Source organism: Felis catus, chromosome C1 (assembly GCF_018350175.1).
Source record: "Felis catus isolate Fca126 chromosome C1, F.catus_Fca126_mat1.0, whole genome shotgun sequence".
In the NCBI taxonomy this organism is placed as follows: Eukaryota; Metazoa; Chordata; class Mammalia; order Carnivora; family Felidae; genus Felis; species Felis catus.
In genome coordinates, this window is record NC_058375.1 from 95271801 (window position 1) to 95292135 (window position 20335).

General features: G+C 45.8%; 1 protein-coding gene across 2 annotated transcripts in view; it reads left to right on the forward strand.

Annotated features, from left to right (window-relative positions):
* Nucleotides 1-7323, forward strand: part of RAP1A (RAP1A, member of RAS oncogene family) — a 71008-nt gene extending 63685 nt beyond the window's left edge. For both annotated transcript variants that reach the window (XM_006934999.4, XM_019837615.2), the window contains exons 7-8: nucleotides 2884-2999; nucleotides 6626-7323. In XM_006934999.4, the coding sequence (XP_006935061.1) occupies nucleotides 2884-2970 (87 nt within the window). In that variant the 3' untranslated portion in view covers nucleotides 2971-2999; nucleotides 6626-7323. The remainder of the gene's footprint in view (nucleotides 1-2883; nucleotides 3000-6625) is intronic.
* The last annotated feature ends 13012 nt before the right edge of the window (nucleotides 7324-20335 follow it).

The following is a 20335-nucleotide window of genomic DNA, read 5'->3' on the forward strand; positions in this document are numbered from 1 at the left end:
TTACCTTTTAAGCATCCATGTTTGTGGGAACCCCCGTGCCGCTTGCTGCACCTCTCTGGGTGCAGTTTCCAGTGCAGCAGAGGTCCTTTTTCAGGACAGTCTTGTTCCAGTCAGCCCTCGACGTGAGGCTTTATTAGACAAAAATGGAAGCAGTAAAACAAAATGGAATAGATTAGCTATTTTAAGGATCTTAACTCTTTTGAGGGACATACAAATTTCATGCTAGAGTATAATGTTTGAGTTTCTTTTAATGTCTCTCTCTTTATAGCCTGATAATCCAGCTACAGAGTTCCTTTGATAGAAACAGCTATCCTCCGACAGCTAATGCTTTGTAAATATATGAGTGATTTCTGTTGGACTTAAAAATTTGAAATCACACGGGGACATACTGCTTGGCTAAGTAGCCCTCTAATTCTCTGATACCTACATCAGAATATATGTATGTTTTAACTCTTATCCACACCATTTTTGGTATGTTCTGGAACTAGGACATAGCAATACCAGAATCACATCAGTCTTAATCAAGAATTAATTGTTCTTTGCTGAGGCTGGAATAATAATCTTGAAATACATTAAGACATCCCAACTGAGAATGACAGAGGGTTTGAGGAACTCCTCTGTGTTCCCTTTAGATTTTTCTGTAGTTCAGAGAAATGGGCAAGAACCTAGGCTGAGGACCCTGAGCATATCTAACCAAATACTTAACTATAGTTCGCACTTGCCTTCATCACATAACCAGCCGTGGCTGTGAGGTGGGCAGTGTTTGCCAAAGTTGTTGAGGATATTATTACAAAATCAGTCAGTGTAGTCCCAGACACCCAGAACTGCTGGCATGAACAAACGTGTGGTTTTGATTCTTCGACTATTTTAGTTTATCCATTTACTTATTTTTTATTTTACAGCTTCTTCATTGAGGCTAGGGAACAAAGGAGAACCTGTTTGTGGCTTTTCCACATTAGGTTTTTAAAGGGTTTCAGAGTTGTGAAACAAACTGCCATTTTGTCCATATATCCTGTGTTTTTAACTTTCTTAGAAATAAGATAATAGAGAAGTTAAATGGTTTGAAGAAGATGGGAGTGGGGAGGATAAAGCAGAAAGAAAAAAATATAAACGAATCACTTACAGCTTTGGGATAAATCACTGAGTAGTGTTTTTTTTTTTTTTCTTTTTAACGATTTAGTCTTCTAATCTGAGGACCATTTTAAAAAGTAAATAGAAATTGTTTTATCTGAGCACCATCTTAAAGAAATGGAAACCAATGATTTAAAAAATATTTTAAAATTTATTGAAAATATGTAAGAACAATAAGAATTTCTGTTTACTCTTCCTCCAGATTCACCAGTTAACATTTTGTCAGTGTTTATATATCACACTTCTTTACTGCTAAATATGTTAGTGTCTGTACTCTTAGATCAAAGACGTTTTCTTACACAACCACAACACAATTATTAAAATCAAGAAAATTGTTATTCACACAGCCCATGTTCAGTGCATATTCAGATTGTGTCATTTGTCCCTATAATGCCCCTAAAAGGTAGGACCTTTTGATACACTTCTACAAAGCACTATTTATCACAAATCAGTAATAGTAAGGAGATTCTGCGGTATTTGCTTCTATTCCAGGTCATTAGTGAGTATTTGCATTTCATAGCAAAGAACCAAATCCAGCTGATTTGTTTAATTGTTCCAACACTTTGGCATACTTAGCACTATGAAACATAGAAATACATCAGAATTAAAATAGTCTGCTTCTGTGAAATAAGTACTGTTGTATTTTTGTCTTTGATGCCTTGCATTTTTCATCCAGAATGAACCCAAAAGATGTATTAATAGAAATGTTTTAATGAAGATGTATTTGTCACTTCAAATTGTGGTCACACACTTTTTTTATTTTTCACTTTAGCCAAAATTAACATCACCAAAAAGCGGCAAACGAAAACCATGTGCTTTTTTACGTATGATATCCTGAGAGGAACACATTATCTCTTTTGTCCTATTACAGCCCAAAATCTATAACATGAATCTCATCATGAGGAAACATCAGACAAACCCAAACTGAAATTCTATAAAGTTACTAGCCATCAGTTTTCAGAAATAACAATGTCATGAGAGACGAAGGCTGAAGAACTGATTTTAAAAGATTAAAATGACATGTATGGGATCCGATGATGGATCCATTTGCGGTGGTGAGGAGAAGGAAGTACTCTAAAAGACATTATTGGGATAACTGATAAGATTGGGATCTGCAGTGTAGATGATACAGAGTAACATATCCCTGCTTAAATGTAGTAAGCATGATACCTACATGGCTATATAAGAATATCCTTGTTTTTAGGAGGTACATACTCACCCATTTCAGGACCCATTGTATGCAGAGTGCTCTCAAATGGTGTAGAAAATAAGAGAGAATATGTCTAGAGAGAAATGATAAAGTACACATGACAAAATGTCATTGGTGCATCCGAGTAAAGAATATACACCAGTCCTTGGTATTATTCTTGCAACTTAGGGTGAATTTGAAGTTTTCTAAACATAAAGTAAATGTGAAGATTCAAGTTGAGCATTAACTATTCCCTTAATAATTATGTTTTGAAGCATAGGAGATTCCATGAAGAATTTAACTTCACTACCATATTTTTCACAACTAATTTTTTTTTCTTAGGTTGATATTGAATGTCTTAGAGTACATGTATTTCCCTTATGGTAAATTGGTGAGTCCTGCTTTACCCTGAGGTCACCTGGGGCCTCTAAGAAACCTGCCATTAAAAACAAAGCAGCAAACAACATCCAAGAGCAAAATAACATCTAACAGAACCAGGATTGTTTTGTGAGCAAGATCTCAAATGTTTGTTGAATAAGACTTTTTTTCTTGTTTCTATTTAGATATTTTATGACCTGGTCAGACAGATAAATAGAAAAACACCAGTGGAAAAGAAGAAGCCTAAAAAGAAATCATGTCTGCTGCTTTAGACCCACAGTAAGCAGCAGCTCTGAGCCAGGTAAGGTACCAAAAGCAGAACAGATGCCTTTCTTATGCTCTTATTTTGGGCTTTCCCCAACCCAAACCACTTCCTGTTCCACCTGTTAGGGTATTTCCAGTTTCTGTAACTTGTAAATGGGACCTATAGCTCGTAGATCTCTTCATCTGTTGATAATTTGTCTTTCTCCCTGTGAGAAGAAGCTGTCGGAGGGCAAGGACCATGTATGTTTTGTTCACCACTGTGTCCCCAGTGCCAGATACAGAATGGGAATTCAAAAAATAGTGTTTGAATGAATAGAATGCCATCCAGGGTCACTCCTAAATTCATGCCACATTAAAGTGGAACATGGTTCATTCTGAAACAAATTGCTGAAGTGCACATTTGATTAATTATTTCAAAGTGAACACCCCTGTGTGTATCAATAATGGTCATTCCTACCATGGGGCGCTTGGGTGGCTCTGTCGGTTGAGCATCCGACTTCGGCTCAAGTCATGATCTCACGGTTTGTGGGTTCGAGCCCCGCATCAGGCTCTGTGCTGACAGCTTGCTCAGAGCCTGGAGCCTGCTTCAGATTCTGTGTCTCCTTCTCTCTCTCTGCCCCTCCTCCGCTCATGTGCTCTCTCTCTGTCTCTCAAAAATAAGTAAATGTTAAAAAAAAAAGTCATTCCTATCCAATGTAACCCCTACCCTGATTCCTAACATAACATCATAGTTAGTTTTGCGTCTCTTTGAACTTAACATTTAGAAAAGCCAGTATTATGTCTACTTTTACTAAAAATATGTTTTCGGGAATTATCCTTGTTGCATATGGCAGTAGTTCATTTTTATCATGTAACTGTACTAGCAATATATTTATATATTCTGCTACTAACGGACATTTGGGTTCTTTTCAAGAACCAATATGGGTAATTCTGTGCATTTTTGCATGAGTCTTTATTCACATGTGCATCATTTCTGTTTGGTGTGTTTGTGTGTGTGTGTGTGTGTGTGTGTGTGTGTGTGTGTGTGTGTGTGTGTATGTATATATATATATATGAATGAAATGGCCAGTCTAATACCATATAACTGATAGTGTTAGTAGATACTTCTAAAAAGGTTTTCAAAGTAGTTGTACCAGTTTACGCGTCTAGTAGCAGTTTGTGAGTTCCATATCCTCCCCAAATTTGATATTGTCAGTCTTTTAACTCAAGCCGTTCCACTAGATACGTGGTAGTATGTTGTGGTAGTCATTTCTTTATAGGTATAGGTTGACTTCTTTGAAATGTTTTGTCTGTAGGCTTCTAAGTAGTAAGTACCACTTAAGTTTCCATTAAGTGAAACCATTGGAGAGAAATTAGTGGCAGCATTGAAGCTGCCTACCAATTGAGAAACCAGGCCCTGTGGGACCATTTGGGGTTTTTTTCTCTATTTATATTAAATCCCCTGAACAGTTTCTGCTTTGTCTTCATGAACTCTTTAAACCATACCATAAAAGAATATTTTCATGAAGTGGATTTATGATGTAATTTAATGCTGGTTATGTGCCTATTACTAACTTTGTCAGGTTAGAGGAAAGTCTGCTGTTCCCACTTGAGAGTTGGTTACACTGTTTTGTAAGTCTCTTGGGTCCATTGAGCAGATTACCTCTTTCAGAGCACCAGATTAACTAACACGTGCTTCCTCAGAGACTTGGTTGAATCATTCTCTTCAGGGAAACAACTGAGTAATTGTATCCCCTTCTTAAATGAAGGTAGAGGAAAATGGGCAGAAAGGAGGAAACAGCAGGGGTTTGCCTTCGGTACTTGGATTTGGGAAAGATAGCTTCTGGTCGAATGTTTGCTTTAGGCTCTTAGTGAAATCTTGATTCAATAACTATAAATCATTAGCTCCCTGAAGGTGATTATTTTAAAATTTGCTGGTGTGTGTGTTTGGGTAAGGGTACACAGGTAGGAAAAAGAGGACTCCAGTTCCTGTTCTGATCTATATTCTTTAACTCTCTTGTAGTTGGCTGTCTTGTTGATGCCATTACCTTAGCTGACCCTAGTTTAATTTCCAGTTCTCAGAAAATCTCTTTTAGCTTACGTTTAAGGGAAGAGGTGCCGTCTCCTGGCCTGTTGTGAAAATTCCTTCATATGTTGTGTTTTACCTTAGACGAGAGATCTTGGCCTAGATCTGGAAACAAAACTTTCATCCTGTTGCATAAATTCTTAGGCTTTGGTATATAATTCAGCTTAACAATATATTCAATAAGTCACCTGAGATCTCTGTGGATGTTGGATAATAACAAATAACAAGTCATTTCTTTAGTGATCGGAATACTTTGCAGAGCAAAGAAATCACAGAGTGGTTATAGACTGGAAGTGCCATGTTGATCTCATTTAAAAAGTACAAAGGTTGGGGGTACATTTAAGTAGTTCTATATATGTTTAGTAAGAGTACATGAATGTTGAGGGCAGTTTATCTGGCTTTACCCTTTAAGCAAGATTGTATTGAAGCATGTTAATCTCTTTTCAATATGTCCCATTTTTAAAGACTAGGAGAGAAGAAATTCATTTTCAGGAAATTCTTTCTTTAACCTAATTTTTTTCTACTGAGCAGTACCACTAACGTTGAGTCTTCCACCTTTGCACACGGGGATCAGCTCTTTCTGTGTCCTCTCTTCTGTCCAGTATTAGAGGTGGTAGTCCTGGGCGACTGGGTGGCTCAGTCGGTTAAGCGTCTGACTCTTGACCTCGGCTCAGGTCATGATCTCACAGTTCATGAGTTCAAGCCCCGTGTCGGGCTCTGTGCTGTCAGTGTGGGGACTGCTTGGGATTCTGTCTCTTCCTCTGTGTCCCTCCCCTATTCATTATCTCTCTTTCTCTCTCTCTCTCTCTCTCCCTCTCAGAATAAATAAACTTAAAAAAAAAAAAGAAGTGGTAATCCTAATATTCTATAGTACTGAAATGGTTAAAAAAATTTTATGGGGGCGCCTGGGTGGCGCAGTCGGTTAAGCGTCCGACTTCAGCCAGGTCACGATCTCGCGGTCCGTGAGTTCGAGCCCCGCGTCAGGCTCTGGGCTGATGGCTCGGAGCCTGGAGCCTGTTTCCGATTCTGTGTCTCCCTCTCTCTCTGCCCCTCCCCCGTTCACGCTCTGTCTCTCTCTGTCCCAAAAATAAATAAACGTTGAAAAAAAAAAATTTTAAAATTTTATGTACAGGTGTCATTTCCTTTTTGGAAAAGGAACTTTTAAAAATAAGATGATAATGGGATAGAAATATAGTAATCACTGTTTTCTGCTTTACAGACAGGACTGTCAGATTGTGAAAGCAATCAAACTATTTTTTAAACATTTTTAAAGGGAGTTTAAAATAGCCCTGTTACTGTAGCTGTTTAGTATAATTTGTCAAGTAACAATCAGCCAAAGTCTGTTTCTTTGTATATTATTAAATATCTGCTTGTTCACTACCATTTTCTGACCTCAAGAGATTCATATACATATATATACGTATATATACACATACACGTATATATATGTATGTGTGTATGTATACGTATGTATATGTATATTCGTATATGTATGTATGTATGTATACATATACATATGTATATACATATGTGTGTGTATGTATATGTATACATATATATGTGTGTATATATATGTATATCTCTATTCGATGTTCCAGATTACAGGAATGAAGAACTGTTGCCTAATTGGGAAGTGCCAGCATTCCAGACCTTCAAAAATTAAATCTGATGAAGAGGCTTCTCCTGTTTTATATATTATGTGAAGAATTTAAATCTTGTATTGGTTTGCACAAACTCCCTGGAGAAAAAAAATTGCTCTGTGTATATCTCTTGGAAAATAAGACAATAGTATTTCTCCTTTGCAATAGCAGTTATAACAGATGTGAAAATAAATATACTTGACTCTAATATGATTATACAAAAGAGCATGGATGCATTTCAAATGTTAGATATTGCTACTATAATCAGATGATTTCATATTGACCTTTTTATCATGATTCCTCCCTGTCAAGCACTAAAAAGTTGAACCATTATACTTTATATCTGTAATGATATAGATTATGAAATTTCCCCTCAAACTCATTGCAGCAGATAACTTTTTGAGTCATTGACTTCATTTTATATTTAAAAAATTATGAAATATCATTCTGTCATTATATTCTAATTAAAATTGTTTGTGCATAATGCTTTGGAAAAATGGGTCTTTTATAGGAAAAAAAAACTGGGATAACTGATTTCTATGGCTTTCAAAGCTAAAATATATAATATACTAAACCAACTCTAATATTGCTTCTTGTGTTTTACTGTCAGATTAAATTACAGCTTTTATGGATGATTAAATTTTAGTACATTTTCATTTGGTTTGTGTGTTTTTGTTATTGTTTATAGATTTAAGACTTTTATTTTATAACGGTCACATTGTTTCAATGTGCTTTTATGCCTGGTACCTGCACACCACTTGGCTTTAAACCCCTCAGTAATTGCTGGTTTCTCTAAGAACAGACATCACACTTTCTGTTCCAGATGTATTTGTTCCTACTATACAGCAAATCACATCAGACTACATAGAATAGTTTTGTATATTCTCTCTTGATCTTAAAGATTGTATCTTATTGAATAAAATATCCCACTGTGTATTATTTTTATATGTAAAAATAAGTTTAATACTGTATCAGGGGTTAACTTTACTCTTTCAGATCTTCCACAGCTTGTCATTTCATCAGGGGAATCCTTTTGTCATTGTTAATTTGTTGGGTAGAGGCCCACCAACGAAATGTTATGAAAGAATTTTCAAATTTGCTTTATGATAGATTGAAGAATTTGAAAGAAGTAGGAAAAAGTGAAAAAGCATGTCAAGAATGTTGTCAGTTTGCTTTTGCTTCGACTACATGTGAAATAGTATAGTAGTCATAGTGTGGAAACGATTGCTAAGTCAAAAGTTTAGCTGGCTGTATAGTGGTGCTTTTCTTTTCCTTCCCAATTTTCTGTTTTTACAAAGATGGCGCTTAATGAGGACATGAATCTAGGGTGACCATATATGACTGATGTGCTCTCCACAGAGGAGCACAATAGCTTGTTCGGGCCGGTCAGGTGCTGGCAAAGGAGAGAAACCAGCTTAGGAAACCCTGTGCCTTGTCCCTGAATACTGAGGAGGAGACGAGTCCTAGAAAGTCTGCATCACTGCTCAGGGATCTAGATACTGTCTCGTTGCAACTAGGTATGAAGTAGTGTTCATGCCTCGCTGAGACTTTCCAGGAATGTGGTCAGTCCATAAGCTGCTAAGTTGAGATTTAAGAATAAGATTTCAAATATAAGCTCTGACCAACCTGAGAAAATGTTAAGATATTATGAAAAAAAAAAAAGAAAAAGGAAGAAGAAAGAAAATTGGAAACTGTATTCTTTTGAGTTTGAGTTTCTAATACATTTAGTTAACTGATACTTTCTACTGATCCAGTTACACGTAGGTCTGGGATTGAGGGGCCAAAAATGTAATGAATGCAATAAATCGAAAATAAGTAAGTGAAGTGTTAGGGCCAGTGTGTCCAGGTCAAGGTGGCATATATTAAGGTCCTCTAGAGTCACTCTGCTTAAAAACTCACCTCTCAAACACTCCTTTCGACTTAAAATCATAGACAAACATCTCACACATAAGTAAAAATTGCCAAACATTACCTGTTACATAGATTGTGTGGTTATTTGCCAGATCAATAGGGATCATTAAGAATAACTCCCAAGCTCCAGTCTGCTCCTTGGTGACCCTCTTCTCCAGTCCACTTGGGATGAAGTCAGAAGCGCGAAGAAAAACGCCCCGGCGGCACACGGCAGCACGCAGAACAGGGCCTGCTGAAATCAGAGGCGCAGTACTATCTCAGCAAAACCTGCCTCTGCTGAGCCAGGTTGGAAAGGCATCCTGTCAGGAAGGGAGCTGGGTGCGCTTTTATGTGGTCCCTCTGTGGACTCTGCAGTCTTGGTTCCAGGGAGGAGGGTGCCTGTAACTAAGATGTACTTGGTGTATCTTACATAGCTGAAAAATCCCAAAGTCCTCAAGGATGTTCTCTGTGACTCTCATACGCTAAATATCCAAGAACTGGTATGTTCGTATTTGTGACTCTTTAAAGCATGATGGCTTTAGTCATATGAGTAACATATCATTTAAAGGAGGCTTGACGTCCCAGTTGATAGTTTTTCCCCACTAAAGCACGAACGACTTTAATGGCTTTCTAGTGCTCCCCCCAATCTAGTTTTAGAAACAAAACAGTAAATACATCATCTATAATTTTACCCTCCACCAGGGGGAGCTTCAGTATCAGTTAATACTTTTACAAGCCTTGAATGAATAGTATGAATTCAATCCATCTGTTCTTATAAATAAACACTGCTTGCTTCACAAAGAGGTGTAAAGGCCTTTCCTCAAGAATTTGAAATCTACCGGGCAGGGGAGAGAAGTAAGAAATTCATCAAAGATGTGAAAATACTGTAATTTATTAAACCGTGGTCACAGAGTTAGTTCTCTTAGGAATGTTAGGAGAAATATGGGTGTTGGCATGTTATCCTCTCTCCCCTACAGCTTTGAAATAGTTTCTCTTTGGCCTCTTGATCTGCCATCATGACTGGCCACCTTTTACTCCTCAGTGAAAGGGTCTGTTTCTTTGAAATTAGAATGTACTTGGGAAAAGTTAGTCCTTGGGAAGATGCTGATCTTTATTTTATTACCAGCATCATTTAAGACAGGTTACTTGGTCGGGAGCTATTCTTCTCCATATATGAACATCATCATTGGACCTGCCCCATTTCAGTATTTTGCCTCATTTTCCTCATCAGGGACACCTATATTTGTCAGTTCACGTATCTCATTTTCCTTTTTAGGACTGAGGGACAGAAAGAAAGGTTACCTCCGTATTTTCATTGATAAGCAATCGCAGTAGAATGTTAAAAGACATAAAATATGCTCTTATAAATTATATGTGTGTTGTGAAACCAAAGTGTGAAGACATTGTCAGGTATTTGGAGGAGGAAAATAGCTTGTAAAATAACCTTTTGTTTTATTTGGGTCTTGTACTTATTTAAGGTGCTACATAAATGTGTATTAAAATAGCCCCTCTTGACTCAGCTCCAAACTTAAAAGGGCAGAGTGGTTTGGGTGCTCGGCCAGCATCTGGAAAAAGCCCATCTTGTGCAGGGAAGGAAATGAATGCAAGCTTTGAGGTAGTCCAACCACCAAGCTTTTAGTGTTTCTATTCCCCAAAAATGTAAAAAATGCAAGTTATTCTTGAAAATGTAGTACAGACATTACATTGAATATGAATATTTTTTTTACTGTAGTTTTATCTTGGGTTTGCTGAATGCGCAGTCCATTTATTTAATGCCGTGTCTTGCTTAAATATTCTTGTCGAGAACAGCTGGAGACTTTGAACTGGATGCTTGGTTCTGCTTTCTGGAAAGGCAACATGGATTCTGTTTTGCAGACATTAAGAAGAGCTTTAAAAGGGTATTGGGGGATACAACTCTTTGGCTTTTTAAGAAGAAGCCTCCTGTGGTTCGGAGCCCAAGGTGTGACATACATTTCCTGCTAATTGCTTCTCTTAAGAAGCATGGGCTTGGCTGTTCCTCTTGAGGAAAAACCTTAATAAACCTTCCCATTTTACCAGTGATGTGACTCTTATTTTGAGCTGTTGTTTTCAATATATTTTGTTGTTGTTGTTAAAGCTTAACCCTGTGCAAGTTCTTGTGTTTGCTTCTAACCATGTAAAAATTCTTGTAGGGCGTATAAAGCAGAGATGATCCTTATGCACCTGTCAGCAAATATTGATAGTGCTTCGACTCCATACAAGGTGCTGACCTGCATGTTGGGGATACAGCCGTGAATGATACAAAAGTCTCTTCCCTCCGGGAGTCTTTGGCAGGACACAAAAGACTGTGTGTGTGTGTGTGTGTGTGTGTGTGTGTGTGTGTGTGTGGTGTGTGGTGTGTGGTGTGTGTAAAATGCTGAGTGCTCCGGAGAGGAGTTCAAAGGATAGGAGTGCTGGGCAGAGAGAATGTGGTGGTGGGTCAGAGGTTTATTCCCTTGCTGAAGTTGCTATTTGCATAAATATTTGAAATGCGCCTCCCACACAACTGCCTGGGGGAAAGAACCGCCTTCCATGCATTGGGAAGTGTCTGCAAATGCCATGAGGTGGACGTGTGCCTGCATGTTGGAGCACCAGCAATATGGCTGGAGTGGAGTGTGCAAGGGGGGAGTGGTAGTAGGATTGGGTCGGGGTTGTGGGGGGAGGAGGAATTTCCTTCAGCATGGGCTGAGCGGGGCCCATGGAAGGGATTTCAGCAAAGGGCATAGGGAATATGATCTGACTCAACCTATCATCAGGACACTCTGGCTGCTGAGCTGAGACTAACTTGTGAAGGGGCAAGGGTGGGAGCAGAGAGACCAGTTAGGAGAAAGTGGAGTGTGAGCGAGGAGTCCGGGATAACGCCAACATTTTTTTGCCAATAATCAAGATAGTGAAGATTGTGGCAGGAGCGGGCTTGGGAGTTCCATTTTGGACGTACTAAGTGTTAGGAGCAGGTCACATCCTAGAGTTGCACGGTAGGCAGTTGGATAGGAGTCTGGAACCGGGGGGAAGAGATCTGGACAGGAGATTCACAGTGAACGTTCAAGAACACGGAGCTGAACAGGATCATGATGTTGATTGTAGGTAGAGAAGTCCAGGGACTCCATCATTGAGGTTCGGAGATGAAGAGGAGTTAGCAAAGGAGAACATGAAGGTCACTGGTGACCTTGATGGGCTGTCAGTGGAGCAGTGGGGAGCAGGACTGGAGTAGCATAGGAGAAGACAGGAAGAAGGTCATTGGAGACATCAGGTGTGGACTGCCCTGTTAAGGTGGTTGAGACCGCGCATGTTGGTGAGCTAATGGGAGTGGTCCACTGAGGAGGAAAACTGAGCAGGCTACGTGGACGGAATCTAGCATACAAGTACAGGGACTGAGCCAGATGGGAGTGTGGGCAGGCATGGCGGTGGGAGGAAAGACAGTACGGGGTCAGAGAAACTGGTAGGTCACAAAGAACTGATAAAAAGTACCACGAGGAAGTGTCCTACAAAGTAGTAGGAGACAGAAAGGACTGATGCTTTCTGTTCCGGGCCAGCTGCTATGCTTCAGGAAGGGGAGTTTGAAGTGGGCCTTTAAGGGTAGAATTTCAACAGGTAAGTGTGGGGAAGTGTCACAGGCAGGTTTGCAGAATACGGGAGCAAGAAATTACCTAGTTTCGGCTGACATTAATGTGGAGATAATGGGCTAAGAAGTAGATCGGGACCATGTTGTGGTGAGCCTTGAAAGGAGAAGGTGACCGTCCAGTAGGGAGAGCTAGAAAAGTAGGGCCTGCTGTTCATTCAGGTGCCACCGAGAAGGTGGGCACAGGGAAATTTCAGAAGACATCTGGATTTGCAAGAGTAACTCCCCCTGGACTAATGGTCTTTTCAGTCTTCATTCCTCACTTCGTTTTCCAAAACCCTTTCCCTAATGATCTGAGTCATGTGGTTGTGATCATTCGCAAACAAGAGCTCAGTTTATTTTTTTAAATTATTTTAATGTTTTTATTTATTTTTGAGAGACAGAGCGCAAGCAGGGGAGGGCTAGAGGGGGGGAGACCCATAACCCGAAGCAGGCTCCAGGCTCTGAGCTGTCAGCACAGAGCCTGACACAGGTCTCGAACTCACAGACTGAAATCATGACCTGAGCTACAGTTGGACGCTTAACTGAACCACCCAGGTGCCCCTACTTTTTTTTTTAATGTGTATTTATTTTTGAGAGGGTGCACATAGGGAAGGGGCCGAGAGATAGGAAGACAGAGGAGAGTCTGACGCGGGACTCAAACCCACACTGAGATCGTGACCTGTGCCAAAGTTGGACGCTTAACCGACTGAACCTCCCAGGTGCCCTGAAAGCTCAGAGAACCAGCATTAATACTTGGGCACACAAAGGTAGTGGAGAGGATTGAAGAGAAAAATCTTTGTTAACTCTGTTCCTCTGTTCCTCTGACCTGATTGTGCCCCCCTCAGACCTTTTGGCTCCTCGCGGGCATACAGCCACCCTCAGTTCCACCCTCACACCCTCCCCCTGCTCTTGCTCTTACTCCCCCCGCGTGAGACAGCAGCCTCTGTCCCCCCCCCCCCCCCAGCCCTCCCCTTGGCATCTGCCAGCGTGATTGACAAGTCGAGTAAGGGAGCGTTTTTCCTCAGTTCGCTGCTGTTGGGGAGCTGCCAGCTTTCCCACCAAGATCCCATCGTCCAGGCCCTCCCTTGTGGGTGAGAGGAAAGGCACAGGCCACACTGTACCCACCCACCCACCACCACCACCCCTGCCGCGACCACCTTGCCCCTCCCATCCCCAGGGTCCCCGGTTGAGCGGGTTGGGGAGTTTGAAGGAGCCGCCGGGATGAAGGGAAAAGCCTACAGCCTTCCCAGGTGGGAAAACAGGACGTGGAATTATGGGCCGGGCACTGGGCTCTGCCTGCTTTCCTGGGAGGGGATGCATGTAATGGAGGAGTTTAAAGAAGATATTTGATCCCCACACTCCCAGCGGGGTCCTGAAGCCAAGGCCAGAGGATTTGGCATTCTTTGGGCCCTTGAAATCTCTGCTGGAGAGCCTAACCCCTTGTTTTCTGGGATATAAATGGTCTTATCTTAACAGATGCTTGGGACCTCCGACCAGGGATTCTAGCACCTGCCTCAGTCAGTCTGGCCCAGTGCTCCCTGTGATAAGGAGCAGGCTCCCTAGGCTGGTCCTGCGGAGCTGGAGCTGTCGCTGTGGCCCGTGCACGTCGCAGGCTTGGAGTGAGAGCCTGCAGGCCTTCCACTCCCGAGCCTGAGTCCGTGTAGGGATTTCGGGAGCTACACTTAGCCCATTTGGAAGAATCTGGTTTTTTGGGTGTGTGTGTGTGTGTGTGTGTGTGTGTGTGTGTGTGTGTGTGTGTTTGCCTTTTTAAAGCAAATTTATGCCTGAGACCCTCCCCTTTCCCACCACTTCTACGCAAATGACTACGAATGCTGCCTTGTGGGCAGCTCAGTCCCTGGGAGACAATGCCTGGACTGTGGCCAGTAGTGGGGGCTGGAGGTAGGGAAGCCTGAACACCCAACTCTCAACTTCCTTCCCCACTGCCCCGCCCTGACTGAGCCTCCATAAGTACAATGGAGGAAGGAGAATCCGGCAGACTCAATGTCCCCGGGAGGGAGGGGTGGGGATCCCTGGCAGTGCAGGTTAGGAAAAACTTCTTGGGTAGAGTACGCCTGGGGCCAGATGTCGTTGCCAAATGGACAATGGCAATGGGGGAGAGGGAGTGGGCAGAAAGGGAGACCGTTGGGAGGCCGGGGTAAAAGCAGTATCCTCTGAAATGGGAACTGGGGCCCATGTGGGACTGAGCAGGCTTGGGAGAGAAGTGGCCGTGGTGGCCATCCTAAGGGCCCGAGCTCTGGGCAGCCCAGTGACACTGAGGCCCCTGGACAGCCTGCATGAGAACAAGATTGGCCTGGGCAGCTGGCGTGGAGAAGCCAAAGCCACAGGGGGTTACAGAGGGCATGCACAACAGCTTAGGGACGGGGCTAGCAACGGGCCTTGGGAGCGGCTGAGGGGGCCTTGACCGCGGGGGCCTTACCGACGCAAGAGCCGGGCTCAGCCCAGGGCTCGCCCTGAGGACTGTGTTCGGTGCCGGAGATACAGAAATGAGTAATGAGTACTTGGTACCCTGGAGGTGCTCACAGTCTAGAGGGGAAGACGAACATGCGAAAGGGCGATTTTAAAAGGGGTTCCTGTGGCTGGGTATACAGGCGCAGGTAAGGGCCCCGGGGAGGGCTTCACAGAGGAGGTGCTCTTTGAACTGCAGTGGAAGCTGAGTAAAAAGCCAGTCTGAGGCCATGGGGAACCTGGGTCTCGGAGACCAGCCAGTGCAGAGAGCCACTCAGTAGCACAGGGCCCTGGAAGATAGAGCAGGGGTTGGGGGAGGGGAGCAGTGCCCCCAGAGGAGGCGGAGCAAGTCCGCTGGGGTCTGCTGGGGGAGGGCTGGGCCTCCAGACACCAGGCAAATCAGGCCGGCTAAGGATGAAGTCACAGTACCTTGAAGACCTTGCCCTCACCTCCCCTATTCTCCCCCGAAGGCCAAGGCGAAGGAAGGTGGGGAGCATTTCCTTGCAGCTGTGGCCTCCTGAGAGGCGATGAGGAAGGGAAGGGGGCTGAGGGAAAGGCAGCAGGAAAGGGAAAGCAGCCGGGGCCGGGTGGGGGTGGGGTGAGCAGAGCCAGAAACAGGAAAGCAGAACGCACCTCTGCCCCTGGAGGGAGGACACGGTCCCCCTACGGCAGTGCCCCCTGAGAGCTGAACCACCCCACCCTGACCATTTGGAGGCAGCTAGGGGGCTTCCCCGGCCTGGAGAGAACCAGAGGGGCAGGGGAAGACAGCCCAGAGCCGGTCACGGGCAGGAGAGGGTGGAGGTGTGGAGCAAGCCTCCAGTTTTTGGCCGTGATTCCTAGGCCCTGGAATGGGGCAGTCCTCTTGAGCGCCATGCCCAGAGGGGCATATCTAGAGAGAATGGATTCTGTGGAGTGGAAGCCAGGGCAGCAGCTGTGGCCTGAGGCCTTAGTATACAGAGTCTGAGGCACCCAGGGACCCGGCAAGAGGCAGCATAAAGGGAAAGTGTCACAGTCCCTTGTCAGATTAGTATCGCCCCAAGCACTGTGTGGAGAGGTAGGCGCCCCCCCCCAACCCAAGGGCCCCCTCCCTCAGTGTTCCTCAGAGGCCTCTCTCTGACCAGGACACCAGGATGCCACCAGAGACACCTGGGGGGCAGGGACACTAGAAGGGGAGGGAGAACGAGGGTGTGAAACTTAGTTTAAAAAAAATAATACAAGTAAAAAGAAAATAGTACCAAGGGGGTGACTGCAGTCTGGGGTCCTGATCCTGCCCTATCCCCCCGGGCTGGCTAGGCCTTTCCTCCAGGCCTGTCATCCTGAGCCCCTGACACCTCTTGCGAGGGGCGGCTTCGGGGCGCCTCCCACCCCATCCAGGGGGGTGGAGGGGGGGGGGATCCTAGCAGGAGTGCCACTAGCACCTTTAGGCCACTAGTCCCCAGGGCGACTGAGGGGAGGGGCAGGGGTGAAGTGTGGGGCTTGGCAGAGACTCTAGCGACCGAGGCCTTAGGGAGCAGAGAGCAGATCAGGGCTGGACTCTTCTGAAAGCCATCAGAACTTGGCTCATTCAGCTCTCCAGTCCTTGCCAGGAATGTGAGGGCCCGCGGTTGACTGCGAGGGACAGCTGGGTACAGGAGGGGCTGGCGGTGTTCCCTAGAGCCCATCCTCGGGCAGTGGGGTCCTCAAGCAGCCCCTGTGGCCCTCTCCACACCCCTCCCCACACACGTCATCCTCCATGAGAAAGTGTCAGTTGTTTGCCATTTGGCAAATAACAGCCCACCGGGGTAATATTTGTACAACGTACAAAAACGTCGTACGTTGTCTTCTCTACAATAGAGAAACCTATTGTCTTCTCTGATCCTTGCCACGATCCTGTGAGGTAATAGGGCCCGTATACATTTTTTTAAACAGAAGAGGAAACCAAGCCTCCATGAAAGTTTTGTTGTTGTTGTTGTTGTTGTTGTTTTGTTTTAGCGGTTTTGCTCTGGGACACGTGGTTCGTGCCTGAACTGAAGGTCAGGTGGTCCAGCCCAGAGCCTCTGCCGTGTTCCTGCATGGAGGACATGCATGATGTCCTTTAAATCTCCAGCAGCCTTGCATTACCCCCATGTCATAGACAAGAAAAATGAGGCTCAGATTAAGCAACATGCTCAAGCTGACAGGGACAGAAATCCTGTCTGACTCCCAAATGCAGTGCTCATTCCATGGTATTGGCAGAGGTGCCTTAGCTACTCTGGGTCGGGGAGTGACCTGAGGTACCCTGAAAGCTGGAGACATGCCCCTGCTTCCCCAAGATGCAAGCTGTGCTTTTGCTTTTAGGGAGGCCCTGTAGGAAATGGTGTGACTTGGGAAAGACAGGGATGCCCCCTACCCCACAGAGAGGAAGCGGGATGTAGTGGGGACAGAGCCAAAGCAGGTCTCTGTTCCTCTGGGCAAGTTGGGGTTCCAATCTTAACCTGGGTGCAGGGGAACTTCTTGGTGGGCCGGGGTGGGGGGCTCCGGGAAAGAGGGGTCCCGGATCTGAAGGGTTGGAAAGAGAAAGGAAGCCAGGAGATCCCGCAGGCCCGGTAGGGACTCTTCTAGGTCCTGTTTATGGTCAGGGAACATCTAGAGACACGGTGACCACAGAGCCACAGAGAAGCAGGTGGGGGCCTGAGCAGATGTCTGGGTCAATCAGGGGGTCCCCCGTACCTGCCAGGGAAGTGGGCCAGGTGTGACGCGGGGGCCCTGTGCCAGGGAGGGTATTAGATGAGCTTCCAGCTTATTTGCATGTCCTAATTAACCATAAAATGAGCCCCAGGGGCAGAGTTAAGCTGTCAATTTCCCTCTGCTTACCTTCCCTACCTCTCCCTCCTCCTGCTGCTCCCCACCCCTACACTTTTCCTACATCCCGTAAGCCCCAGACATTCCCATTCACCTCTCCCCTCAGCTTCAGTGGAATACAGTCTCCATCCTGTCACCACCAAAGCCCAGAAAAGGAGGGAAAAGGAAAAATTAGTGGTGCGGGGCAGGGGGTGTAAGTGAATTGTGTTTCATTAGCAAAGCATGACCTAGTGGTGAGGGCATTCTACCAGCCCTTGTCAAGACCAGAGCAAAATTCCCCCAGTGGACAATAAGCATTCCATTTATTATCCATGCATGGATAATATGGGGAGGACAGGTTCTGTTGTTGCTCTTGACTTGGCTTTGGAGCAGATATGGACACTTTGTGGGGTAGTGTGAACAGCACAAGGCCGGAAGTCTTGTCGGGACCGTTTCAATCCCAGCTCTGTGGCTGTGACCTTGGGCAAATCGCTTGACTTCCCAGGGCTTCTCCATGCAGAATAAGAGCAACAGCAGCCACTTCCAGAGTGAGGCGAGAAGGAAACGTGAACGAACGAACGCAAAGATGGCGATAGCGTTGCCCCAGGCCTGGGGATTCTGTTGCCAGCGAATGTCACTCCTAATGGTTTTGTTCTGGCCCAGTTAAAATGAGTTCATTCCCTTGGATCCCTTCTGGCTAACTGATGGGTAAAGAGTTGTTTCTTCTTACTGAACCCCTTGAGCCAGGAACCGGGTCCTCTTCCTTGCTGTGTTTTGATCCTGTCCCGATGCCCGGCCTTTAGGAGATGTTCATAAAGTTTTGTTCGGTTGGGTCTGGATTGTTATGACTGGTCCACAAAACAGATGAGTCACAGATGAATGGCCAAGAGGGGACTTGGTTTCCTGCAGAATCATTCCGGACTGGGAGCTGGTGACTTCACCACCACCCAGTGGGAGGAGCCTTCACCCACACCCACACCCACCCACCCACATACACACACACACACACACACACACACACACGGAACATATGCACACAGCACCACCATCACCAAGGCAGCCACAGTCAACAGGCCTTCCCCCAGGACTGAAATATCAGAGTTCTGTGGGGAGACAGAAAGGATGGGTAGGGCCTTGCTCCTCTAGAAAGCGCTGCCTCAACTGGCAAACTTCAGGGAGAGTGGGAAAGGCCGTTTTTGCGGCCAGACAATCCTGATTCTTCCATGAGCCAGAAGCCTAATCTGGGCAGCCTATGTGACCCCCAAGGGCTTCCACCCACTTACTGGGAAGACAATCATTTCTAGGGTCATTCTGAAGTCTGAAAGACAAGTTGTGCACATTGCCTGGCAGATAGCGAGCGCTCAAGGAAATGAATGAAATTAGCACCTTCCCCTCGTAGTTTCCGCCAACAAAAACTGCTACGATTTGATTGCGTGGGGATCTGAGCGCGATCCTCACCGCCCCCCAATTCCCGCTGTGCTGCTGCTGCGCTAAGCCTCCTCCTCCAGCTTGGTCTCCGGGGGTCCAGGATGCAGGAAGAGCCTTTCTTGTTATTTTTCTTCTCCAATTTGTTAATGCGCCGAGGGCGGGAAGGCGTCTTGCCTCTAATTGCAGCTGTCACCCCCCCCCCTCCCCTCCATCAAGCAGAGAGGAGCTCAGTCTGGAGGAGCGAGGCGGGGAGAGGGGGAGTGCCTCCAGGGCGGGCCGGCCCAAACAGGGACCCACATTGTCTTTTCCCAAGCAGCGGGCGGTCCCCGCGGGCGTGGGCGGGCCGGCAGCTCCCGGGGGGGGGGGGGGGGGGGGGCGCGGACAGCCACGTGCGCCGCTCCAGGAAAGCTTTAGGCGCCTCGAGTAGGGAGCGGAGTTGCCGCCCTTCCCCCAGCGGCCCGATCGTGGGGTGGAGTTGGGAATTTAAAACCCGGGGCGTATTTCTTATGGGCCCACCTTGGCCTCGCTGGTGAACGCCCTGTGCCTGCGTCCGGAGCGGGGCGGAGGAGGGAGGTGGTGAGGGGGGCTTTCAGTGCTGGAGGCGGGGTGTTGGGGAAGGAGCTCCTGTGCCTCCAGGGCCCTGCTGCAGCCCTTGGGTCAGCCCTGCGCTGATCTGCCACCTGCCCGCAGGTGGCATATCTAAGCTTGCTTCCTCATCGGGAAAAGGGGGCTAAACTGCCTTACTTGCTTACTCAAAAGGAGATAACGGATATGGGATATGAAAAGGCTTTCAAACTTTAAAGTGCTATACAGATATCTTTCCTGTGCTTTTGAAAAGACATAGGGCTCCCTCGAGTACTCCTTATACATACACTCCTTATTAGGCCCATTTCTCAGGATCCAGGTATGGGCTGAAATCTTGAAGGCCAACAGGGAGAGGTGGGAGTGGGAAGTTTCCTCTCTGCTGATCCCTATCCCAGGAGGGCTGGGGTTTCATGCCTGTGCCTGGAGCAGTGCTTTGCCAGGGATGCCAGCGGTTATAAGGTTGGGGACACAGGAGCCAAGGTCTTTATTGGGGGCCTTTCTAGGGGAACGTGAGGCCCCAGTGCCCTAATCCATACAGAATGTTTAGTTGGGGCAGTGAAGGAATGTAAGAATTTCCTGGTCTCCTGCCCCATGCCCCTCATCACCTGCAGCCCCAAGGTGAGCACCACTCTCTCAATCTCTCTTTCAGTCCGGGAACCCTCATCTCCCCACCAGCCAGCCCCCACCACAGCCTCTACCAACCACATGCCTGTTAGTCCTACTCCAGACACTCTCGCTTCTTTTCCCTCCTTCCTGGGAAAAAGGAACCCAGAGTTAGGCTTTTGAAAGCCATAGCACCCGCCCCCCTCCCCCCATCCTTCCCAGGGCCCAGCACTGGGGACCTGGACCTTTTGGGTTCAGTCAACGTTCTGTCTCTAGGA